The sequence below is a fragment of the Nycticebus coucang genome, chromosome 3 (genome assembly GCF_027406575.1).
Source record: "Nycticebus coucang isolate mNycCou1 chromosome 3, mNycCou1.pri, whole genome shotgun sequence".
Classification (NCBI taxonomy): domain Eukaryota; kingdom Metazoa; phylum Chordata; class Mammalia; order Primates; family Lorisidae; genus Nycticebus; species Nycticebus coucang.
In genome coordinates this window covers 126,798,764-126,825,782 of record NC_069782.1, presented here as the reverse complement: position 1 = coordinate 126,825,782, position 27,019 = coordinate 126,798,764, and the positions used below count along the sequence as shown (strand labels likewise).

The 27,019-nt window shown below is 40.7% G+C and overlaps 1 protein-coding gene and 1 pseudogene across 2 annotated transcripts in view; both read right to left on the bottom strand.

Annotated features, from left to right (window-relative positions):
• PI4K2A (phosphatidylinositol 4-kinase type 2 alpha) overlaps nt 1-27,019 on the bottom strand; it is a 58,481-nt gene that overhangs the window by 13,344 nt on the left and 18,118 nt on the right. For both annotated transcript variants that reach the window (XM_053582871.1, XM_053582870.1), the window contains 2 exons: nt 26,777-26,908; nt 25,086-25,239 (listed from right to left, as the gene is read on the bottom strand). In XM_053582871.1, the coding sequence (XP_053438846.1) occupies nt 25,086-25,239; nt 26,777-26,908 (286 nt within the window). The remainder of the gene's footprint in view (nt 1-25,085; nt 25,240-26,776; nt 26,909-27,019) is intronic.
• Nucleotides 20,247-21,638, bottom strand: LOC128582541 (60S ribosomal protein L3-like; annotated as a pseudogene).

Here is a 27,019-nt window from a genome sequence, read left to right as displayed (position 1 = left end):
GTCCCAGGTACTCAGGAGGCTAAGGCAGGAGAATCGCCTAAGCAGAAGAGTTGGAGGTTGCTGTGAGCTGTGATGCCATAGCACCCTACCTAGAGTGATAAAGTGAGACTCTGTCTCTACAAAAAAAAAAAAAAAAGAAGAAGAAGAAAGAAAAAAGAAACAGTGTTGGAATAGCCTTATAGAGCTAGGAAGACACAAATTGTAATTCAGTAACTGATAAGAAAGACACAATGTAATCCAGTAACTGATAATGGGGAGGGAAGCCTAGTAAATCATTTATGTTTTAGGCTGAGACCGTGGGAAAGGCCAAATTTTGCCCTCAATACCTGAAATTGAAGTGATCCTGGTTGCTAGTGCCCTAGCTGCTTCCCCAAAACAAACTTCCTTCTCCAGACAGGATTTATATCAGTACTATGCCTTCAAATACTTCAAATACTTTAATAATTTCTTTTCTTTTTTTTTTGAGACAGAGTCTCATCATGTCGCCCTCGCTAGTACTGTCGCATTACTACTCACAGCAACCTCAAACTCTTGGGCTTAAGTGATTCTCTTGTCTCAGCCTCCCAAATAGCTGGGACTACAGGTGCCTGCCCAGCTATTTTTTTTGTTGCAGTTGTCATTGTTGTATAACTGGCCCAGGCTGGGTTCAAACCTGCCAGCCTCAGTGCACATGGCCAGTGCCCTACTCACTGAACTACGGGCGCTGCCATTTTTCCATAACAATTTTTGATAGACAGAATTTGATAATCAAAAATGCTCAAGTGAGACAGGCATCGTGGTGGTCGCCTATAGTCCTGGCTACTCAGGAGGCTGAGGTAAAAGGATAGCTTGAGCCCAAGAGTTTGAGGTTGTTGTGAGCTATGATACCACCACACTCTACCCCAGGATGACAAAGTGAGGCTCTATCTCCAAAAAAAAAAAAAGCACACAGAGAGACAAGATGACATGAATAAAAACAAAGAGAAACAAAAGAAAATTAAAACAGATCTATAGGAGTTCCAAATAATTAAAATATTTTATACCATGTATAAACTTCAAAATGTTCAAGATAAATCCTTAACATGTTTAAGAAGATAAAAGGCAAGATTAAGAATATCAGCAACAAACAAGGATCTTTAAGAAAGAATCTAATAGAAATTCTAGATCTGAAAAAATTAAAACTCAATAGGTGAATTTAACAGCAGATCATATTAAAGAGAGAGGTAGTGATCTGGGGGAAAAGGTCACAAGAAAATAGCCAAAATGAAGCATACAGGAAAAAAAAGATATATACATGGATGTATCTAACAACATGTAACTGGAGTCCCAGAAGAAGCAAACAGAAAAAATGGGACGAAAGCAATGTTTAAAATAATTTGAGACTTTTTTGGGCGGCACCTGTAGCTCAGTGGGTAGAGTGCAGGCCCCATACACTGAGGGTGGTGGGTTCAAACCTGGCCCCGGCCAAACAGCAACAAAAAATAGCTGGGTGTTGTGGTGGGCACCTGTAGTCCCAGCTAATCGGGAGGCTGAGGCAAGAGAATTGCCTAAGCCCAGGAGTTGAAGGTTGCTATGACGCCACGGCACTCTACCGAGGGTGACAAAGTGAAACTCTGTCTCAAAAAAAATAAATAAATAAATAATAATAATAATTTGAGACTTTTTCAAAACTGACAAAAGAAATCAAACTATAGATTCCAGGAGCCCTATGAATCCCTAATAGGAAAAACACAAAGAAAAAACTATACCTAGCTTATTTTAGTCAACAGGTTGAAAAACCTCATTTTGAAAAACAGGCAACTGGTGCGGAATAGAGAGTAAGGGGGAACAGAGAAAGCTGAAAGCCAAAGACAGGCTAAGTCTTAAAAGGAGCTAGAGGAAAAAAAAGACGGTTAATCTTCGAAGAGACAACAATAATACTGACAACTAATATCTCCAAAAAAACCATAGTAATAAGAAGACAGTGAAAGGCGTTTGGTTCTTTTAAAAACTACTGGAAGACAATAACTGCCAAGTCTGCATTCTATACCAAGCAAAAACTATCCATCAAAAATGAAGGTGAAATAAAGACATTTTCATTGGCTAGGCATGGTAGTGCACACCTGTAGTCTCAGCTACTTGGGAGGCTAGGGCAGGAGGATCACTTAAGGCCAGGAGTTCAAGGCTGTAGTGGGCAATAATCTAGCCACTGCACTCCAGCCTGGGAAACAGAACAAGAAGATTCTGTTCCTCAAAAAAGAAAAAGTCATTTTCAGACAAACAAAAGTAGAGAATTCATCATCAGTAGATGAGTATTAAATAGTCTCCAGGTAAAAGGAAAATTATCCCAGTAGAAGCCTGGAAATGCAAGAAAGAATAAAAAGCAATAAAAATGGGTAAATATGTTAGTAGGTCTAGATAAATACTGTTAGCTGTGTAGCTGCAATAGTAATACAACAGGTATTTTAGTACAAAGAGCTATATTTTAGAGATACATACTGAAATAATTGTGAATATAATTATTTGTGTGATTTTCTTTCAAAAAATAAAAGAAATAAATGGCAGTGGCCAGTTGGGTGGTTGACAGTTGTTAGAGCTGGGATGAGCAGTTCACATAGGTTCTTTATTCTGTTTATCTGTAAATATGTTCAAAAGTCTCCATGATTAAGTTTATCAGTAACAGTAATAATAATGACAATATTGTATATTATAGTTTAAAACAAACATGTGCATATACATACATGTGTATATGCATACATAAATATTTAAAATATGACAATAATAGTATACAAGTCTAGAGATGGGTAATTGGAGTTTCTAAGATTTTTTTTTTTTTTTGTAGAGACAGAGTTTCACTTTTCTACCCTTGGTAGAGTGCCATGGCATCATACAGCTCACAGCAACCTCCAACTCCTGGGCTTAAGCGATTCTCTGCCTCAGCCTCCCAAGTAGCTGGAACTACAGGTGCCCGCCACAACGCCCAGCTATTTTTTGGTTGCAGTTCAGCTGGGGCCGGGTTTGAACCCACCACCCTCGGTATATGGGGCCGGCGCCTTACCGACTGAGCCACAGGCGCCGCCCTGAGTTTCTAAGATCTTTGCATTGTCCAAGAAAGTAGTAAAAGTAGTAATTAATATTAAAATTTTAGAAATTCGAAGATTCATATGGTAATCTTCCTTCCTATTTTTTTTTTTTTTTTTTTTTTGAGACAAGAGTCATACTCTGTTGCCTTGGGTAGAGTGACATGGTGTCATAGCTCACAGCAACCTCAAACTCTTGGGTTCAAGTGATCTTCTTGCCTCAGCCTACCAAGTATCTGAGACTAAAGGTCCATGCTACTATGCCCCTCTTAGTTTTCTGTTTTTAGTCTCATTCTTGTTCAGGCTGGTGTTGAACTCCTGAATTCAAACTATCTACCTGCATGGCCTCCCAGAATGCTAGGATTACAGACATGAACCATCATGCCTGGCCTCATATGGTAATTTTGAGGGTAATCACCAAAAGACAATGAAGATACTGAAAGAAAATATTACCATGAGAATGTGACCACTTCTCACTCCCTACCATAGGAATGTGACCTTTTGTAACTGTTCCAGGAGATAGCCCCAGGAGCTGCAGCAAATGTTTACTATTAAGCAAATATTTGACTGTTAGTCTTGTCTTAAGACAGTTGAATAGTGAACCAGAGTTCTTCTTATCTGGTTAGAGCCCCAGCTGTGTCTATTCCCTCTTACTTTATTAGAACCCCTGGCATGTTTGCTATTCCCGCCTACTTTGTAGTTTTTGCCTTTATAAGCTTGTAAAAAACTGTTGTGCGGGGCTTGACTCCTCGGCTTCTAAAAGAGTTGTGAGTCAAGTCCCAGCATGCTGGAATAAAAATCCTCTTGCGTTTTTGCATCAAGCGACGTCTCTTGCGGTTGATTGGGGTGGTCAGAGCTCCGGGCAGAGTGGGGGGTTCTGCCCCAAGTCTTTCAATACAAATTCTAAGCTAAAAAGGGGAAAATGAAATAACCTTAAAATAATTCAAAAGAAAGAAAGGAGAGAGGAAAATAGATCAAAGAGAGGAGAAAAAATAAGAAAGTTAAAAAATACAGAAAGCAAACTGTAGCAGACCATATAGCTTAAGGAAAAGAGAAGCAAGAATTATAAGAAACACTGTTAACAGTTTGAAAACGTTAACACCTTGGTGATAAGAGCATGGGGAAGGGATTCGGTGCTCCTTAACACCAGAGCTCCGGAGACCAGAACATCTGTGATTGGCAGTCTCTGCACCTAAGATGTAGCTGCAGGAGCAAGCCGACGGGGAGCGTGCATGCTATTCTTTCACCGATGGGGCGCCTGCCTGGCGTCTCTCCAAGAAGACTTCTAAGATTCACTCTTCTATTGAGACTTTTTCTCTCCCTCCAAAACTATGTTTCTCTCTCTCTCACTCCTTTCTGCTAAGGTGAACAACCCTCAGGCACCAAAGGGTAATTGTTCCTGAACAAGATAGCACAAAGGTCAGCCTCTGGACAATAGATAAGCCAGGGTGGAGTCCTGGCCAGTCCCAGCCCCCAACAGCAGATAATAAGATGGTAATTAAAGGGCACCCCCATAGCTCAGTGGGTAGGGCACAGGCCACATACACCGAGGCTGGCAGGTTTGAACCCGGCCCTGGCCAGCTAAAACAACAATGACAACTGCAACAACAACAACAAAATAGCCGGGCATTGTGGCTGGTGCCTGTAGTCCCTGCTACTTGGGATGCTGAGGCAAGAGAATCGCTTAAGCCCAGGAGTTGGAGGTTGCTGTGAACTGTGCCACCACAGCACTCTACCCAGGGTGACAGCTTGAGACTGTCTCAAAAAAAAAAAAAAAAGGTGGTAATTAAAAAGCCATTATAGATAAAAATTACATTATACCTAAATGAACTAAATGCACTAATTAAAATCTAACAATTGTCTCACTAGATAAATAAAACCCAACTACATGCTGCTTACAGGTGATGTATCTAAAAGTATACAAATATAAAAATATAAAAATGTTAAGAGCATTAATAAAAAGAGACAAAGGACATATAATCCACAAATTAAATGGAACCTGTTAAAAGGTAAAAACTCAGCAGGAAGATATAATACATCCAAATTTGTATGCAACTAATATCATTGCTTCACCATAAGAGAAACAGACAAAACCACACACCCATGACAGGAAATGTTAATGTATCCCTTAGACTGACTACCAGAAAAGAAAAAAGTACAGGTAAGATTTGAACAAGGCCAGATTTAACCTAACTGACTTATACAGAACATTGCACCTAACAACTATAAAATATATATGCCTTTCAAACACACAAAAAGCATTTGTAAAAATTGACTACAGGTCAAGCCATAAAGCAAAAAGCAAATCTCAGAAAATTTCAAAGTACTAAATTATATATTCTTTGACCACAGTGTGATCAAAAATTCACACATATATAAATTTATATATGTAAATTAAATATTCTTTTAATCTCTACGTATTGCTATGGTCTACTATGTGGAATATATCGTTAGACAAAAAAAGTGCAAAAGAACAGTGTTTATACTATACTACCTGTAACAGAGAGAGGGGTTGCAAAACAAAACATATTTGCTTTTACATTTATATGTAATTTTTTAAATGAAAGGACAGCTTAAATACTAATAAAATAGTTATCCATGGGAGAGAAGTAAAGTATAGAATCGTCTGGAGGGGATGGAATAGAAGTGAGACTTCTCTAAATATACCTTGTTTTATGGTTTTAAATTTGGAATCTAAATGTTTGATTTTTTTTTTTTTTTTTTTTTTTTTTGCAGTTTTTGGCCAGGGCTGGGGGCTGGGTTTGAACCCACCACCTCCGGCATATATGACTGGCGCCCTACTCCGTTGAGCCACACAGGCACCACCAATGTTTGATTATTTTAAAAACTAAATTAAAATGTAAAAAGAACAATCCCTAAAAGGTAAAAATGAAATGAAACTAATTATACACCAAATCAGGAACTCAGCCACAAAGAAAACAATTAAGTGACTTGAAAAAACTTTGAGTTGAATATGCATCCCTAGTAGAACATACCATAACAAGACAAAAATTACAGAGAAATCTTAAACTATAGCCAGTAATCATATTGTTAGCAATAATATTGGTATTGGTATTTTGAAGCTATTGTGTATATATATTTAGACTAAAGAAAAGTATTACCTTATTAGAAAATAATGCAACAGAAAAAAAGATACAAACAAAATCAAAAAAGGTTAATTAAAAACCATGTAGCCTTAAATCTGAATTGGAAATGTTAATATAAATTTATCATTCATTTTTTCTCTTAAAAAAAATATTTCCTAGATCTGTTCACTGAAATGGCTTAGAAGCAATGAACAACCAGTAACAATCTAAATATCCCTACAGCCCAGACTACTGTCTCTAAATACTTAAATTTTTCACAAAAAGAAACCAGGATTCCTTGACCAATTGGCTGATTCCAGGTATAGAACAAAAAATATATAAAACAATCCTGGAACAAACTGATAATAAACGAATACTTATAAATGTTTACTTAAGTACTTAAAAACTTTTTAAACAAAATTCATCGGTCACCTTTGTATAGTTGTTCTGGTACTAACTCAATCTGAAAACTTATAAAGAAAAAGAATCAATTATCTATCCTATCAGGTCGGCCGCCGTGGCTCATGCCTGTAATCCTAGCACTCTGGGAGGCCAAGGCGTGTGGATTGCCTGAGCTCACAGGTTCAAGATCAGCCTGAGCCAGAGCAAGACAGCGTCTCTAAAAATAGCCAGGCATTGTGGTGGGCGCCTGTAGTCCTAGCAACTCAGGAGGCTGAGGCAACTGAATTGCTTGAGCCCAAGTGTTTGAGGTTGCTGTGAGTTATGATGCCACAGCACTCAACCAAGGGCAACAAAGTGAGACTCTCTCTCCCCCCCCCCCAAAAAAAGAAAGAGAAAAGTATCTATCCTATCTTACTATAGTTGAAGGAAAGTCTTCTGAGAAGACTTGCAGCTTGGGTGGCGCCTATGGCTCAGGGAGTAGGGCACTGGTCCCATATACCAAGGGTGGCAGGTGCGAACCCAGCCCCAGCCAAAACTTCAACAACAACAACAAAAGGAAGACTTCCAGCTAAGAATGCAAAAATAATGAAATAATGAATCTAGACATGCTCATCAATGACTTCCCAAACCATTGGGTAAGAGGTAGGAAACTGCATATAAGATGGATCATGCCTGTGGCTCAGTAGGTGGGGCACTGGCCCCATATACAGAGAGTGGCGGGTTCAAACCCAGCCCTGGCCAAACTGCAACAAAAAAAATAGCCTGTTGTGGTGGACGCCTGTAGTCCCAGCTACTTGGGAGGCTGAGGCAAGAGAATCGCCTAAGCCCACGAATTGGAGGTTACTGTGAGCTGTGTGACGCCAAGGCACTCTACCGAGGGCAATAAAGTGAGACTCTGTCTCCACAAAAAAAAAAAAAAGATGGGGCGGTGCCTGTGGCTCAAAGAGTAGAGCACCCGTCCCATATGCCGGAGGTGGCGGGTTCAAACCTAGCCCCGGCCAAAAACCAAAAAAAAAAAAAGATGGATCAAGCTGAAAACAATCAAACCCACTGATGGCCAAGAAAGTAAGTTTAAATTGTTGAGTATGCAGAGCTCAATGGCTCATGCCTGTAATACAAACACTCTGGTAGGCCTAGGCAGGAGGATCCCTTGAGCTCAGGAATTTGAGACCAGCCTGAACAAGAGCAAGACCCCTCCTCTCTAAAAAAAATCAGCTGGGCATTAGAAGGCTGAGGCAGGAGGATGGCTTGATCCCAGGAGTTTGAGGTTGCTGTGAGCTAGGCTGATGCCATGAAATACTAGCCTGGGCAACAGAGTGAGACTCTGTCTCAGAAAAAAAAGAAAAATAGTGTGAGTAATGAGAACCAGGTTTTTCCTTCTCAGAAAAGAAATTACAAATATAGTAAGGAAAAAGACTACAGTGAATCCTGTGTTATCCGGATGAAAATGGAGGTATCAGTATGAATTCATGGTGATGATCAATAGATATATAGATAGATAGAAAAAATTAAAGAAGGGCTCAAAGAATGAGGATATGTCAAAAGGATAGAGAAGTAAGGCTGGCCACATCTGAACATCAAAATAAATAATGACTAGAACTCATTAAATAAAACAATCTATGAGTCTACATTGATATAAATAAATAAAGGGGGGAGAAAGGAAAGTCTGTTTACAGGAGAACACAAACCAATAAATGTACAAGAAACAACAGAAAAAATCACCATTTGGCACCCATCATAATAATACTTCACTCAGGCAAAAATCATCCATACAAAACTGGTAAATGAAAAGTTTGAGGAATAACAGAATATTTACATAGTTGCAAAGTATGTAAAGGAATGTACCCATAAAAAAGGAACAAACACAACTTCATAGCACAGAAAATCTAACAGATAACATATTAACCAAGTAACTAAAATTAATTAGCACCAGTAATGGGATATTATGTGTTTCCTGACATAAGGCATCAAGAAAATAACATCACTCTTAATTGTACCCTCAATGAATTCCCAACAATAAAATAAAATAAGAAAGAAAATAACATCACTTCCGTGGTAATCCTGCCAAAAAATGCATAACATGAATCTAATCACGAGGGAACAGATCAACCCATATTGAGCAACATTCTAAAATTACTGGCCTATTCTTCAAAAATGTCAATGTCATGCAAGATTCAGAAATTATTCCAGACTAAAGAAAAAATTAAGAGATAAAAACAACTGAATGTAACATGATCCAGAAATTTCATTTCACAATAAAGGACTTTATAAGGAAAATAGGCAAAATCTGAATATTGTCAATAGACAATAGCATTGACTCTGTTATTTTCCTGAATTTCTTATAGCTATACTATTCACATAAGAGAAATGTCCTTGGGCGGTGCCCATAGCTAAGTGGTAAGTTACGGGACTGGCCACATACACGGAGGCTATTGGGTTCAAACCCAGCCTGGGCCTGCTAAACAACAATGACAACTGCAACAAAACAATAGCTAGGCATTGTGGCAGGCACCTGTAGTCCCAGCTACTTGGGAGTCTGAGGCAAGAGAATCGCTTAAGTCTAAGAGTTTGAGTTTGAGATTGCTGTGACGTCACAACACTCTATTGAGGGCCACACAGTGAGACTCTATCTCAAAAAAAAAAAAAGGGGTGGTGCCTGTGGCTCAAGGAGTAGGGCGCCGGTCCTATATGCGGGAGGTGGCGGGTTCAAACCCAGCCCTGGCCAAAAACCACAAAAAAAAAAAAAAAAAAAAGAAAAAAAACATATTAACCAAGTGTAATATGCGTACCTTGCAACAACCAGACAAGTGAGGTAGTGTGAACACAGATGGGACATTCAATAGTGATTATAGTAAAAAAAAAAAAAAAAAAAAAAGTCTTTATCTTTTTGAGAACATATAGAAGCATTTATGAATACTATGAAATAATGTCTCAGATTTGCTTTAAAATAGTCCAGCAGGGGATAGGGTAGCAGGAAATGAGAACTTAGATAGTAACTACTGAAAGTGATAACAGGTACATGGGGGCTTATTACAGCATTCTACTTTTGTATATTTTGAAATTTTCCATATTAACCAGCCCAAAGTTATTTTAAGTATAGAAAAAACATAGAGGGGCGGCGCCTGTGGCTCAGTCGGTAAGGCGCCAGCCCCATATACCGAGAGTGGCGGGTTCAAACCCGGCCCCAGCTGAACTGCAACCAAAAAATAGCTGGGCGTTGTGGCGGGCGCCTGTAGTCCCAGCTGCTAAGGAGGCTGAGGCAAGAGAATCGCTTAAGCCCAGGAGTTGGAGGTTGCTGTGAGCTGTGTGAGGCCATGGCACTCTACCGAGGGCCATAAAGTGAGACTCTGTCTCTACAAAAAAAAAAAAAAGAAAAAACATAGAAAGGAAAAAAATACAGAAATTAAAAAAATCACAATAAAAATTTTAAAATATTTTGAACTGATTGCAATGAAAAAAAACTTGTAAGATGTACCTAAGCTATGCTTAAAATGAAATTTAAGTCTTAAGAGCATATATTAGAAAAGGAGGAAGAGTAAAAATCAATGATCTAAGGGATGATGTTGGAATAAGAAGTACCAGAAACCTGTCTCCAATCTGAACGACAACTGTACTGCAGAATCTGTCTGATGTAATTACTTTTGAACTTCGGAGTCTATGGAAAGCTCACAACTTCCAGGGAAAAGGCTGGCCTGTAAATCACGGTTAATTTCAGTGAATTTTGGCTCTTAGCACCACTAGCAGCTCCCCGCCCCCACCCCTAATCTTTTTTTTTTTTTTTTGTAGAGACAGAGTCTCACTGTACCGCCCTCGGGTAGAGTGCCGTGGCGTCACACGGCTCACAGCAACCTCTAACTCTTGGGCTTACGTGATTCTCTTGCCTCAGCCTCCCGACCCACCCCTAATCTTTTAGCCACATGCCAGGCAGCTGTGTCCTTCTCCTGAATTCACAAGTGCTCTGATCACTGATGATGCAAACGAAGAGGCCCAGCAGCCCTTGCTGCAAACCACTGGCTAAGTAGCTTTCAGGGAATTTAAAAGGTCGGTGACCTTTTAATCTCTCCTGCCCTTTGTTTTTGTTCATTTCCCCCCCTTAGAAGCCAGATACTAAAGACTAGGACTTTCAAAAGCAACCTCATATATGGGGGAAATTAGAAATTCATTGAGCATGCCCAAAGGAAGACACAGGTTCTAAAAAGACCTGAGAGGACCTTAAGTTTACATCTTAGGTTGATCTTTAGCACAGAGACAGCCCACAATAGTTAAAAAAAAAAAAAAAAAAATTGTTTTTTTTTTTTTGAGGAAAAATCAAAAACATTACAAAAAAAAAGAAAGAAAGAAAACATTGGGAAGGGGGAGAATTTGATTTTCAAAGTTAGCACATTATCAGATTCAAATGTCCACTTTTTAACAAAAAAAATCAAGAGGCATACAAAAAAACAGGAAAGTATGACCCAATGAAAAGAAAAAAATGAACCAACAGAAACTGTCCCTGAAAAAGACTTGATGGCAGATATATTCACATAAACTCTAAAACGACTATCTTAAAGGAAAATGTAGAGAAAGTCAATAAAATGATGTAAGAACAAAATGGAAATACTAACAAAGAGAAAACCTAAAATGAAAACAAAATGGGGAGACAGGGCACGATGGCTCATATCTGTAATCCCAGCACTTCAGGAGGCTGAGGTAGGAGGATCATTTAAGGGCAGCAGTTCAACACCAGCCTGGGCAAAAAAGTAAGACCCCTTCTCTACAAAATGAAAAAGGAAAAATACTCTAGGAAGGAAAAACCCAAAGAGACCTGAAAGGACAGCCTTGCTAAAATAACAGAAAGAAAAAAAATCTAACCCCATAATTTCTCAGTAAAGGCTAAAATCAATTTTCTGAGCTCTCTTTGCCAACAAGCACCCTGTGGGGGGAAGAGAGCAGAGAGTTCTGTTTTCCCAACATCTGAAAAGAACTAAACAGATGTAAAGGAAATGTAAATCTTTTTTTCTTAAAATTGCTTTTCAGAATCTGTTTTATAGTGTTGAAGATCCTGAGTGGACAGCTGAGGGTATGAGCTTCAGGCCTCATTTCCTGCTCAAAATCATACGTAAAGGACAAAATCAGATCTCCAGTATTTCTGTTAACAGCTTGCCACTAAGAAAAGAAACCGATGCAGCATTCTCAAACAGCCCCTTCTGTAATCAACTGACAGCAATCACTATTTTTTCCATTCTCTTTGCTCCCATAAAAACAGCAAGCCACTTGGCCTCAGCTCCTGGCACCTCCCTTCTCTTTCTTTGGGGTACCATGCCATCTCTCTGCTCTCTTTCTCTCTCTCCTCCCCACTTCTCCCTCTTTCTCTCTCCTTCTAAGAAGATAAAATAAACTTTTTTACTTTTATATATTCTAATCTCTATATAAGAAATTCTTCTCCACCCACCTGTAAGCTCCTTGTAAGCCTCCACCCTAGCAAGACCCACACTGAAATGTATTATAATCAAACTGAAAAGACAAAGGGAATTTTAAAAGCAGCAGAGAGAAGCAACTCAATAAGATCAGCGAATTTCTCATCAGAAACTTTAGAGACCAGGTAGCAAAGGGCAAACATGTTCAAAGTGCAAAAACAAAAAGAAAACAAAAAACAAAACTCCATCAACTGGCAATCCTGTATCTAGCAAAATTATTCTTCAAAGATGAGGGAGAGCCAAGGTGGGAGGATCACGTGAGCCCAGGAGTGGAACAAGAGCCTGGGGTACAGCAAGACCCTGTCTCTATAAAAAATAGAAAAATCAGGTGGGCATGCTGACATGTGCCTGTAGTCCTGAGAGAGGATACCCGAGAGGGGTAAGGTCTAGGAGAACAGGTCTTCTCAAGGAGACCACAAGGATACACTTGCAGGGTGCTCTCTATGGTGACTCAGCTCTTGGGAATTGGTGAACTTAAACTTCCTGGAACTTGGAAATTTCCAAGTTCTGTGAAATCCTGTAGTTCTGTAGGGGCTGGAATAGCATCTCCCACTTGATTCAAACTGGCCATTGAGAAGGGTACCTGTGGGTGGAACTTTTTGACTGTCAATAAAAAGGGAAAGACCAAGCCAGTCGGGGAGCTCCCGGCTGGTAAATAAAGCCCTTCCTCTTATAAAGGTGGTGTTTGGGTGCTTTTTCTCTCCAGTGGGCCTTGTCTTCCTGCAACAATCCCACCTACTTAGGAGGCTGAGGCAGGAAGTTCACTTGAGCTCAGGAACTTGAGGTGACAGGGAGTTATGATGACAGCACTGCACTCTCAACATGGTGAGACCATGTCTCAAAAGAAAAAAAAAAGCGAAGGAGAAATTAAAATGTTTCCAGATAAACAATGGTGGAGGAGGTCTGTTACCACAAGAGCTGTCCTGTAAGAAATGCAAAGGGGAGTCCTACAGGTTGAAACAAAAGGACACTGGAAAGAAACTCAAAGCCATTTGTAAAAAGATTTCAGTAAATGTAAATGCATGGTCAAATATAAAACCTAGTATTATTGTTAACAATGGTGTGTAACTCCACTTTTTGTTCTGCACATGATTTAAAAGACTAATACAGGTAAAGAAAACAATTATTAGTCTAAAAGCTAGCATTACTATAACTTTAGTTTATAATTCCAAATATGTAATTCCAATTCTGTTTTCTTCATACAGTAAGAGACTAATGGATTAAAAAATTATTAATTTATGTTTTAGGGCACACAATGTATGAAGGTACAATTCTGTAATATCAACAGCTGAAAGGAGTACACATGGAGCTGTTAAAGGAGTTTTTGTTTTTGAAACAGAGTCTCACTCTGGCCCTAGGTAGAGTGTCATGGACTCAGCCTACCTCACAGCAACCTCAAACTCCTGGGCTCAAGCAATCCTCCTGCCTCAGCCTCCTGAGTAGCTGGGACTACATGCACCCACCACCACACTCTGTTAGTTTTTCTATTTTTAGTAGAGATGGGGTCTCACTCTTGCTCAAGCTGGTCTCAAACTCCTGAGCTCAATCAATCCACCCACCTCAGCCTCCCAGAGCACTAGGATTACAGGCACGAGCCACTAAATCCAGCCTAAAGGAGTGGGGATTTTTTTTTTTTTTTTTGGTAGAGACAGAGTCTCACTTTACCGCCCTCGGTAGAGTGCCATGGCGTCACACGGCTCACAGCGACCTCCAGCTCTTGGGCTTACGTGATTCTCTTGCCTCAGCCTCCCGAGTAGCTGGGACTACAGGCGCCCGCCGCAACGCCGAGCTATTTTTTTGTTGCAGTTTGGCCGGGGCTGGGTTTGAACCCACCACCCTCGGTATATGGGGCCGGCACCACCCAGGAGTGGGGATTTTTATACGTTATTAAAGTTAAGGTAATATAAATTCAAACTAGAGTGTAATAACTTCAGAATATTTAGTGTAATCCCCATGGCAACCACAAGTAAATAGCTAAAGAATATACACAAAAGGAAATGAGAAAGAAATTTAAATGGTTCACTACAAAAAATCAGCTAAATACAAAAGAATACCGCAATGCAGGAAAAGAGGGACAAAAAAGCCGTAAGGCATATAGAAAACAAACAGCAAACTGATGAAGGAAGTTTCTCCTTATCAGTAATTACTTTACATTTAAATGAAGTAAACTCTTCAATTAAAAGGTGGCCCCTGTGGCTCAAAGGGGTAGGGCACCACCCCATATGCCAGAGTTGGCTGGTTCAAACCCAGCCCTGGCCAAAAAGAAAAAAGGCATAAGTATTAAAAACCATAATCCAACCATGTGCTATCTACAAGAGACTTACTTTATTTTTTTTTTTTTTGAGACAGAGTCTTACTATGTTGCCCTAAGTAGACTGCTGAGGTGTCACAGCTCAGCAACCTCAAACTCTTGGGCTCAAGTGATTCTCTTGCCTCAGCTTCCCTAGTAGCTGGGATTACAGGTACTGGTCACAGTGCCCGGCTATTGTTTTGTTGTTGTTGTTGTCATTGTTGTTTAGCAGGCCCGGGCCAGGTTTGAACCTGCCAGCCCCAGTGTATGTAACTGGCACCCTAACCACTGAGCTATGGGCACCGAGACTATTTTTTTTATTTTTATTATTATTTTTGAGACAGTCTCAAGCTGTCACCCTGGGTAGAGTGTTGTGGCATCATAGCTTACAGGAACCTCCAACTCGTGGGCTCAAGTGATCCTCTTGCCTCAGTTTTTCTATTTTTTTAGTAGAGGTGGGAGGCGGGTCTCGCTTTTTGCTCAGGCTGGTCTCAAACCCATGAGCTCAGGCAATCCACACGCCTGAGCCTCCCAGAGTGCTAGGATCACAGGCGTGAGCCACCTCACCTGGCAAAAGAGACTCACTTTAGAGCCAAAGATACAAAAGTTGAAAGTACAAGAATGGAAAAGGATATTCAGGCAAAAAAATAACCAAAAAAGATCCAAGTAGCTATACTAATATTAGAAAAATCACATTTTAAATGAAAAAGGTCTAAGAGACAAAAAACATACAGTTGGCCCTCTCTACCTGTGGGCTCTTCTGTGGATTCAACCCACTGAAGATCAAAAATATTCAGGAAAGGCTTGGCACCTGTGGCTCAAGCGGCTAAGGCACCAGCCACGTACACCTGAGCTGGCGGGTTCAACGTGGGCCCGCCAAACAACGACAGCTGCAACCAAAAAATAGCCGAGCGTTATAGTGGGCACCTATGGTCCCAGCTACTTAGGAGGTGGAAGCAGGAGAATCGCTTGAGGCCAGGAGTTGGAGGTTGCTGTGAGCTGTGATGCCACAGCACTCTACCCAGGGCGACAGCTTGAGGCTCTACCTAAAAAAATATATATATATATATTCAGGAAAAAACCCTGAATTTGTCTAGCTACTCAGGAGAGTGAGTTAGGAGCAACACTTGAACCCACGAGTTTGAGGTTGCTGTGAGCTAGGCTGATGCACAGCCTGGGTAACAGAGCAAGGCTCTGTCTCAAATAAATAAAAAGATAAATAAAACTGTATTTCCACTGAACACATATATACCTTTTTATAACAATACAGAATAACAAATATTTACATAGGTTTGTTTTTTTTTTTTTTTTGAGACAGAGTCTCAACCTGTTGCCCTGGGTAGAGTATCAAGGTGTCACAGCTCACAGCAACCTCAAACTCTTGGGCTTAAGCAATTCTCCTGCCTCAGCTTCCCAAGTAGCTGGGACCACAGGCGTCTGCCACAACACCTGGTTATTTTTTTGTTGCAGCTGTCATTGTTGACTTTAGCTGGTCCAGCCGGGCTAGATTTGAACCCACCAGCCTCGGTGTATTTGGCCAGTGCCCTACCCACTGAGCTACGGGAGCTATGTAAATACATAGTGTTTACATTGTATTAGGTATTATAAGAAATCCAGAGATGATTTAAAGCATACAAGAGGATCTGCACAGGTTATATGTAAACACTAAATCATTTTATATCAGAGACTTAAGCATCTGTGGATTTTGGAACCTGCAAATGGTCCTGGAACCAATCCCTCAACGTTACCAAGGGATGACTGACTATATATTAATAAAAGGTTCAATCCAGCAAGAAGACCTAACAATTTACAAACATTTACACATTTAACAAAAGACCATCAAAGTATATGAAGCAAAAACTGACAGAACAAGAGAAACAGGAAGTTCTATAGTAACAGAGACTTTAATACCCACTCTCAATAATACATAGAATGACCAAAAAAAAGTAAGGAAAAAGAGGACTTGAACATCACAATAAACCAACTAGATCTAACTGGTATACACAGAATACTCTTTCCAACAATAGCATACACATTCTTCTCAAGTACACATGGGACATTTTGCAGAACAGACCACATATTAAGCCACAAATTAAGTCCCAATAGATTTTTTTCTTTTTGAGACAGAGTCTCACTTTGTTGCCCTCAGTAGAGTACAGTGGCATCATAGCTCACAGCAACCTCAAACTCTTGGGCTCAAGTAATCCTCTTGCCTCAACCTCCCAAGTACTGGGACTACAGGTGCCTGCCACAATGATGCCTGGCCATTTTAGAGAAGGGGTCTCACTCTTACTCAGACTAGTCTCAACTCCTGCAATCTGCCTGCATTGGCCTCCCAGAGTGCTAGGATTACAGGTGTGAGTTTCTATCACCAGACATCTCAATAGATTTTAAAAGATAGATAACATAAAAAGTATGAAATGGGGCAGCGCCTGTGGCTCAGTGAGCAGGACGTCGGCCCCATACGCCGAGGGTGGCGGGTTCAAACCCAGCCCCGGCCAAACTGCAACAACAACAACAACAAAAAATAGCCGGGCGTTGTGGTGGGCGCCTATAGTCCCAGCTACTCGGGAGGCTGAGGCAGGAGAATCGCCTAAGCCCAGGAGTTGGAGGTTGCTGTGAGCTGTGTAAGGCCACAGCACTCTACAGAGGGCCATAAAGTGAGACTCTGTCTCTACAAAAAAAAAAAAGTATGAAATGATGTTATAAATCAGTAACATAAGAAAAACTGGTAATTTATAGGTTTCATATGAAAGCTGTAACCCAATTATAGCCCAAGAATATAGAGAAAGGGAAAAGGGAGGGGAAGGGAGGGGGAAGGTTGGGTGGAAGGAGGGTAATTGGTGGGACCACACCTACGGTGCATCTTACAAGGGTACATGTGAAATTTACTAAATGTAGAATATAAATGTCTTAACACAATAACTAAGAAAATGGCAGGAAGGCTATGTTAACCAGTTTGATGAAAATATTTCAAATTGTATATAAAACCAGCACATTGTACCCTATGATTGTATTAATGTACACAGCTATGATTTAATTTAAAAAAAACAAACTGGAAAATTCACAGATTTGTGCAAATTAAGCAACATACTCTTTTTTTTTTTTTTTTACGTTCGGGCCTTGTTTTGTCACACAAGTCAAAGTGCAGCAGCAAGATCATGGCTCATTGCAGTCTTGAAATCATAAACAATACATCCTTCTTTTTTTTTTTTTTTTTTATTGAGACAGTTTCATTTTGTGGCCCTAGTAGAGTGTCATGACATCATTGTTCACAGCAACCTGCAACTCTTGGGATGAAGTGATCTCTTATCTCAGCCTCCCAAGTAGCTGGGACTACAGATACCTGCCACCATGCCCGGCTTTTTCTTGTAGAGACGGGGTCTCACTCTGGCTCAGGCTGGTCTAAACCTCTGACCTCAGGGCAATCCACCCGCCTCAGCCTCCCAGAGTGCTAAGATTACAGGTGTGAGCCACCATGCCCGGCCAATAATACATTCTTAAACAAATAAATCAAAGAAATCATAAAGAAAATTAGAAAATACCTAAAGACTGGGGCTGCGCCTGTGGCTCAGTGAGTAGGGTGCCGGCCCCATATGCCGAGGGTGGCAGGTTCAAACCCAGCCCCGGCCAAACTGCAACAAAAAAATAGCCGGGCATTGTGGCGGGCGCCTGTAGTCCCAGCTGCTCGGGAGGCTAAGGCAAGAGAATTGCGTAAGCCCAAGAGTTAGAGGTTGCTGTGAGCCATGTGATACCACGGCACTCTACCTGAGGGTGGTACAGTGAGACTGTGTCTCTACAAAAAAAAAAAAGAAAGAAAGAAAATACCTAGAGACAAATAGAAACAAAAACACCACAACATACCAAAACTTAGGGGACACAGCAAAAGCAATGGTTAGGACTCAAGTGCCTGTAGCTCAGTAGAGCGCCAGCCACATACACCAGGGCTGGCAAGGGTTTGCCAAACAACAATGGCAACAAAACAAAAAAATAACAGGGAATTGTGACAGGTGCCTGTAGTCCTAGCCACTTGGAAGGCTGAGGCAAGAGAATCACTTAAGCCCAAAAGTTTGAGGTTGCTGTGAGCTGTGATGCCACAGTGCACTACCAAGGGTGACATAGTGAGACTGACTCAAAAAAGAAAAAGCAATGCTTAGGAGGAAATTTATAGCTATAAATGCTTACACTGTAAAACAAGAAAGAACACAAACAACAACCTAACTTTACATCTTAAGGAACTAGAAAAAGAACAAACTGAACCCAAAGTTAATAGAAGAAAAGAAGTAACAAAGATTAGAACAGAAAAGAGCAGAAATAACCTGAATAGAGAACAAATAATAGAGAAAATCAATGAAATTAAAAGTTGGTCTTTAAAAAGATAAAAAAAAAAAATTGACAAACCTTCAGCTAAATGGACTAAGGAAAAAAAGAGAAGACTCAAATTACTAAAATCAGAAATGAAAGTGGGAATATTACAACTGATTCTACAGAAATACAAAGATTGTAAGAAAGTACTATGAACAATTGGATATCAACAAATTGGATAACCTAGATAATATGGACAAATTCCTAGAAGCACAAAATGTACGAAGTCTAAACAAACAAAATCCCAGTATAGTAAGCAGATTGAACCAGTAATCAAAAATTACTGACAAAAAAGCCTCTGACCTTATGGTTTCACTGGTGAATTTCACCAAACATTTAAAGAACTAACACTAATCTTTCTCAAGCTTTTCCAAGCCTCAGGCTTTTCCAAAATATTGAAGAAGAAGAAACACTTCCTGACCATTGTATAAGGCCAGTGTTACCCTGAAAACAAAGATAAACAGTAACACTATAAGAAAACTATAGATCAATATCCCTAATGTAAAAATCCTCAACAAAATACTAGGAAACTGCACTCTGCATCATATTAAAGGATCACAGATCATAAATAAGTGAGATTTATTCCTGGAATGCAAGGATGGTTAACATGAAAATTGACCAATGTAATACATCACATTAATAGAATGAAGGGGAAAAAATAAATCCACATATCATTCCACTTCATGTAGAAAAAGCTTGCAACACTCAACAAACTAGGAATGCACAGAAACTACCTCAACATAATAAAAGCAATATATGAAAAAAACACAGCAAACATTATACTTAATGGTCAAAGACTGAAAGATTCTCTTCTATGATCAAAAACAAGGCAAGGATGCCTGTTTTCACCACTTCTATTCAACATAGCACTGGAAGTCCAAGCCAGAGCAATCAGGCAAGAGAAAGAAAGAAAAGCATCCAAATTAGAAAAGAAGAAGTAATATTATCTGTTTGCAGATGACATTATTGTATATGTACAAAACCCTAAGCAGGGGTCCTCAAACTACAGCCCAAAGGCCACATGCGGTGGTGTGATTATATTTGTTCCCGTTTTGTTTTTTTACTTCAAAATAAGATACGTGCAGTGTGCATAGGAATTTGTTCATAGTATTTTTTTTAAACTATAGTCCGGCCGTCCAACGGTCTGAGGGACAGTGAACTGGCCTCCTGTTTAAAAAGTTTGAGGACCCCTGCTAAAGATTCTACAAAATAAATAAAATAACTCATTAGAACCAATATTCAGCAAAGTGGTAGGATACAAAGGACACAAAAATCAATTGCCTTTCTATATACTAATAAAGAACAATCTGAGAAGAAAATTAAGAGATCAATCCCATTTACAATGGCATCAAGAAGAATAAAACACAAGAAATTAACTTAACCAAGTAAATGAAAGACTTATACAACAAAATTTGCAAACATTCCTGAAAGGAATTAAAAAGATATCCTATGTTCATGTATTGAAAAACTTAATATTGTCATGATGTCAATACCGCTCAAAGCAATTTACAGATTTAATGTAGTACCTATCAAAATTCCAATGACTGACCCTCCAACAGGAAAATAACTTTTATTAAGATCCCAACAACTGTACAATGTGTTCCTGACATTAAGCTCCTTCTTCCTTCAAAATTCAGTCTTTCTTAAATGGTCTCATGGACCCTTTCTTCTCCTCCAGTAAGAAAGTGGCCATGGAGGGTGCATCCGTAGTTTAGTAGGTAGGGCGCTGGCCACATACACTGAGGCTGGCGGGTTCGAACGGGCCAGGGCCAGTTAAACAATGACAACTGCAACAAAAAAATAGCTATGCGGCACCTGTTGTGGCAGGCACCTGTAGTCTCAGCTACTTGGGAGGCTGAGGTAAGAGAATCACTGAAGCCCAAGAGTTTGAGGTTGCTGTGAGCTGTGATGCCACAGCACTCTCCCAAGGGTGACATAGTGAGATTCTGTCTCAAAAAAAAAAAAAAAGAATAAAAAGAAAGTGGCCATGGCCAAAGTTGGAGGTGGTGTCAATGACCTTAAAGGTCAATTTTCTCCAGAGCCCGTTTGGTCTGTACCAGCAAGGACTTGCAGAGGGTGAGTACTTGCTTCTTGGTTTCCACCACTAAGCCTTTTTTTTTTTTTTTTTTTTTTTTGGCCGGGGCTGGGCTTGAACCCGCCACCTCCGGCATATGGGACCGGGGCCCTACCCGTTGAGCCACAGGCGCCGCCCCACCACCAAGCCTTTTAGCATGACAAAGTTCTTGGTCACTTTACCATAGTAGACAAGGCCCCAGAGGGTTGATGCTCTAATCAGACAGGTCATAATCAGTAGAGGCATTATTCTTGATCAGTTTGCCATCCTTAATGAGGTAGCCCTGGCTAATCTTGTTGATCTCTGTGCAATGATGGTAGCCCTCCTGCCCATCCTGTGCCACAAAGAAAGTCACACAGGCAGGATGCCACACCCTGACAGAGACAACCTTAGTCCTCAGTGAGTCTTGCAGGGCAGTTTCCAACAACTAGTCAGCCCTTTGTAGCTTTTGCCCTTGGTCATCCCAATGTCATCAATCATCTCATCCTGCCCAAATACTTGGTTTGCTGGACCTGTTGCTCCAACCTCTCCCAGACCCTGTCCAGTTTCTTAGCCATGGAGCCTCCATGTACCTGGATTTCCACCAAGTAGGCCTTCTTCTGGCATAGAGGAAGCAGGCACATCTGGGTGTGGGTAATGATGCAGATGACTTGGCAGTACTTTTCATGCTGTTGAGTCCTTCTCCAGCTGCTTCTTGCCATTTTCATCCTGCCATTTCTTGTAGGACTTGGTGAAAGGCTTGGATTTATGCCAATTCTTACAGAAGTGCCTTTTGCACTCACCACTGATATATTCAACAAAGATGGTCTTGAAAGTCTGGAGTCCTCAAGGAGTTTCCACGTATCCCATGATGCCTTCAACCATCATGGGCACAGTCTCCACAATGGTCACAGCCTCTAGAACTTCCTTTTTGTTCACCTCATTGCACCATCAAATCCCACTGATAGAGTTCCAAAGACGATTTTTGCAGAAAAAAAGAATCCTATAATTTGTGAAATATCGAGACACCAAGTAGCCAAAACAATACTGAAAAACAATAAAGCTAGAGGATTCATACTTCCTCACCTCAAATGTTACTACAAAGCCACAGTAATCAAAACAGTGTGGTGCTGGCATAAAGACAGTCGTATAGACCACTGGAAAAGAATGAAGAACCCAGAAATAAACGTTCACATATATGGTCAAATAATTTTTGACAAGGGTGACAAAATCATTCAATGTTTTTGATTGGCTTATTTCACTTAGCATGGTGTCCACAAGTTTCTTCTGTGCTGTCACAAGTTCCTTCCTTTTTTAGGTGAATAACGTTCCACATTTTGCTTATCATTCGTTCGTCAGTAGATACCTGGGTTGCTTCCATATTTTAGTGACTGTGAACTATGCTGCTGTGAATATGGATGTATAAATATTTCTTCAAGATCCTGCTTTCAGTTCTTTGGGTTGTACACCCAGAAGTGGAATTGTTGAATCATACGTGGTAATTCTATTTTTAATTTTTTAAGGAAACACCATACTATTTCATTCATATTGACCATCCATTCTTTTCCAATAGTCTTTTTTTTTTTTTTTTTGTAGAGACAGAGTCTCACTTTATGGCCCTCGGTAGAGTGCCATGGCCTCACACAGCTCACAGCAACCTCCAACTCCTGGGCCTAAGCGATTCTCTTGCCTCAGCCTCCCAAGTAGCTGGGACTACAGACGCCCGCCACAACGCCCGGCTATTTTTTGGTTGCAGTTTGGCCGGGGCCGGGTTTGAACCTGCCACCCTCGGTATATGGGGCCGGCGCCTTACTGACTGAGCCACAGGCGCCGCCCTCCAATAGTCTTTTGACAAATGATGCTGGGAAAACTGTAAATCCATATGCAAAAGAATGAAACCAGAACCTTTCCTAATACCATATACAAAATTAACTCCAAAATGGATCTATGGCCTAACTATTAGAACTAAAACCATAAAATCCTTGGAAGAAAACATAAGGCAAAAGCTTCATTACATTGGATTTGGCAATGATTTCTTGGATATAACACCTATACCACAAAAGGTACAGGCAACAACAACAAAAAAATAGACAAACTGAACTTCATGCAAATTAAAAAATTTTGTGCCTTGGCTTGGCGCCTGTAGCACAGTGGTTACGGCGCCAGCCACATACACTGAAGGTGGTGGGTTCGAACCCAGCCCAAGCCAGCTAAACAACAATGACAACTGCAACAAAAAAAAAAAAAAAAAAAAAAAAATTTTGTGCCTCAAAAGACACTGTCAATGGAGTAAAAAAGAACAACAGAATGGGAGGAAATATTTGCAAATCATACATCTGATAAGAGATTAATAGCCAGACTATGCAGAGAACTCTGAAAACCCAACAGCTAAAAATAGACCAATTCAAAAACAGGCAAGAGACTTGAACAGACATTTCCCAAAGAAGATAAACAATGGCCAATAAACATATGAAAGGATGCTTGGCACCACTAGTCATTAGTGAAATGCAAATCAAAACTATAAGGAGACACTCTCTCACATAAATTAGGATGGCTACTACCAAAAAAACAGAAAATGTGAGGTACTGGTGAGAATGTAAAGAAATTAGAAACATTGTCCATTGTTGGTGGGGATGTAAAATGGTACAGCTGCTACAGGAAACAGTACGGTGTTTCCTCAAAAAATTAAAAATAGAATTACCACATATGATCCAACAATTCCACTTCTGAGTGTATACCCAAAAGATCCGAAAGCAGGATCTTGAAGAGATTTTTTTTTTGAGAGAGAATCTCACTATGTCGCCCTGGGTAGGGTGCCATGGTTTCATAGCTCACAGCAACCTCAAACTCTTGGGCCTAAGTGATTCTCTTGCCTCAGCCTCCCAAGTAGCTGGGACTACAGGCGCCCAACACAACGCCCAGCTATTTTTTTTGGCTATAGTTGTCATTGTTGTTTGGGAGGCCCAGGCTGAGTTCGAACCCACCAGCTCCAGTGTATGTGGCTGGTACCCTAGCTACAGTCGCCGAGCCATTGAAGAGGTATTTATACATCCATATTCACAGTAGCATAATTCACAATCACTAAAATATGGAAGCAACCCAGGTATCTACCGACAATGAATCGATAAGCAAAATGTAGAACATTATTCACCTTAAAAAGGAAAGAACTTATGACAGCACAGATGAACCCTGTGGACACCATGCTAAGTGAAATAAGCCAATCACAAAAACACAAATACCATACAATTCCACTTATATAAGGTACTTATGGTAGTCAAAATCATAGAAACAGAAAACAGAATGGTGGTTGCCAGGGAATGGGGAGAGGGTGGAATGGAAAGTTATTGTTTATTTATTTTTTTTATTTTTTGTGGTTTTTGGCTGGGGCTAGGTTTGAACCTGCCACCTCCGGCATATGGGACTGGCGCCCTACTCCTTCAGCTACAGGCGCCACCCGGAAAGTTATTGTTTAATGGGTATATAGCTTCAGTTTTACAAGATGAAAAGAATTTTGGAGATGGATGGTGGTGATAGTTGCGCAATAGCATGAACGTATTTAACCACTTAGAAATGGTTGAGATACTAAATTTTTATGTTATATGCATATTATCATAAGAAAAATTAGATAAAATATAGCTCTAATAAAGCATTAATTTAAATGCGTCTGTTGTTAAGTATGTGTAGGTTTTGCCAGGCTGGCTCAGTTAAAATTACACTGGAAAAAAAAATTTTTTTTTTTTTTTAGACAGAGTACCACTTTGTCGCCCTCGATAGAGTGCCATGGAGTCACAGCTCACAGCAACCTCAAATTCTTGGGCTTAAGTGATTCTCTTGCCTCAGCCTTTCAAGTAGCTGGGACTGCAGGTGCCCGCCACAACGCCCAGCTATTTTTTTGTTATAGATATCATAGTTGTTTGGCAGGCCCAGGCTGGGTTCAAACCCGCCAGTCCTGGTATATATGGCCGGTGCCCTAGCCAACTGAAAATCTTTAAAAGTATCAACAATCTAAGCATACATCTCAAGAAGTTAAAGACAAAATTGGTCTATGGTAAGTCTTAATGCTACAAGAATCACTAGGAATCAAAGGTAAGAGTATCCTTTACAATGCTTTGGAACAGCCAGGTATCTTCAATCTGGGACTGAAAAAAAGGCTAAGATAAAAATGTAAGTACTTACTCTAGGCCTTACCACCTCTGCTAACTACACGTGAAGTGTCTAGACAAAGCTTAGCTCAAGAAAGTATTCTATGAGGACCCCCCACAAATGTGCATGTCCCTTAGAGGAGAAACTCATCTTGACAAGGTAATCTGAGTCCCAAGCCCTGTGAGCCTCTGGGACTCCCCCAGGCCTCAGCAGAGTGTGGCACAGGGCACAGGACGACCCGCAGTGGCTCACCCGTGTTGCGGATGATATAATCCAGCACCACCAACCGCTCAAACTGCAGCAGTAATTGCCGGTTGGTGTTCTCAGGGAGAGGTTCTGCTTCAAAACGCCGTAGCCAGTAGTCTGCATCTTTGTAGCTTTCAACAAAGAGTTGGAATGAACCAACCTGGAACCAAGGAAAAGACAAAGGTATTTCCCTACAGACCAAGTCCAAACACCCCAAGAGTAAGCAAGGTACCCACTAAGTAGACCCAGTGGAGTTCATATCAGACAAGGGGAATTTTTCACCATCTTCATTTCCTTGCAAGTATGACTGTAACTATCCATTTAAATTGAAGAATCCCATCCAGGGTGTACATGGTGGCTTGCACTTGTAATCTCAGCATTTTAGGAGGATCACTTGAGGCCAGGAGCTCAAGACCATCCTATGCAACATAGTGAGATCTCATCTCTACAAAAAAAAAAAATTTTTTTAATTGGGTGGGCGCCCATAGCTCAGTGGCAGGGTGCAAGCCACATGCTCCGGGGGTGGTGAGTCTGAACCTAGCCCAGGCCTGCTAAACAACAACAGAAAAAAATAGCCAGGCGCTATGGCAAGCACCTGTAGTCCCAAGTACTAGGAAGGCTGAAGTAAGAGAATTGCTTGAATCCCAGAGCTGGAGGTTGCTGTGACCTATGACACCACGACACTCTACTGAGGTTGACAAAGTAAGACTCTATCTCAATAAAAAAAATAATAATAAAAAATAACAATAAAAAAATTTTGCCAAGAATGATGGCACAATTCTGTAGTCCCAGCTACTCGTAATGCTGAGGCAGGAGGACTACTTGAGCCCAGGAGTTTGGGGCTGCAGTAAGCTATGACTGTGCCCCTGTATTCCAGCTTAGGCGACAAAGTGAAACCCTGTCTTAAAAAAAAGAAAGAAAGGGGGAGCGCCTGTGGCTCAGTGAGTAGGGCGCCGGCCCCATATGCCAAGGGTGGCAGGTTCAAACCTAGCCCTGGCCAAACTGCAACAAAAAAATAGCCGGGCGTTGTGGCGGGCGCCTGTAGTCCCAGCTGCTTGGGAGGCTGAGGCAAGAGAATCGCGTAAGCCCAAGAGTTGGAGGTTGCTGTGAGCCGTGTGACGCCATGGCACTCTACCCGAGGGCGGTACAGTGAGACTCTGTCTCTACAAAAAAAAAAAAAGAAAGAAAGAAAAAAGAAAAGATGAAGACAACTATCCAAATGGACCAGAGGAATAAATAATTAAGTTAGGTCTCAACTTTCTGGAGCATTATTCCCCTAATTTTTTTTTTTTTTTAGAGACAGAGTCTCACTTTATCACCCTGGGTAGAGTGCTCTGGCATCACAGCTCACAGCAACCTCCAACTCCTGGGCTTAGGCGATTTTCCTGCCTTGGCCTCCCAAGTAGCTGGGACTACAGGCGCCTGCCACAATGACTGGCTATTTTTTGTTGTTGTTGTTGTAGTTTGGCCAGGGCCGGGTTCAAACCCCCCATCCTGGTTATATGGGGCTGGCACCCTACCCACTGAGCCCCCTTTCCCCAAATTTTAGGCCTTGGACAGAAATGAGGAAGATAAGAACCTCAGGGCAGGCTAATTCACATGCCCATATTTCTGTCTGTAGGCACCTGCTTCACCACTTGAATAACTATGTCACTACAAATCATCATCTTTGATAAGTCACATAGGTGCATCTATACCTTTGGTGGTAGCCCGATGCGGTTGAAGCGTTGCCCAACTTTTGGCACTTTCTCTAGTGCAAGCCGCTTTCCCCTGGACTTCACTCTATCAATGGCACTATAATTGAAGGTCTCACTGGCTAGGTATACTACCTATATTGGAAAAAGGAGAGACATAGGTTAAAGCCAAGTTTAAGGAATCAGACTACTATGGCAGAGAAAACATAGCTAGATTCTCACCAGTACTGTTCCTCTTCCAGGGCA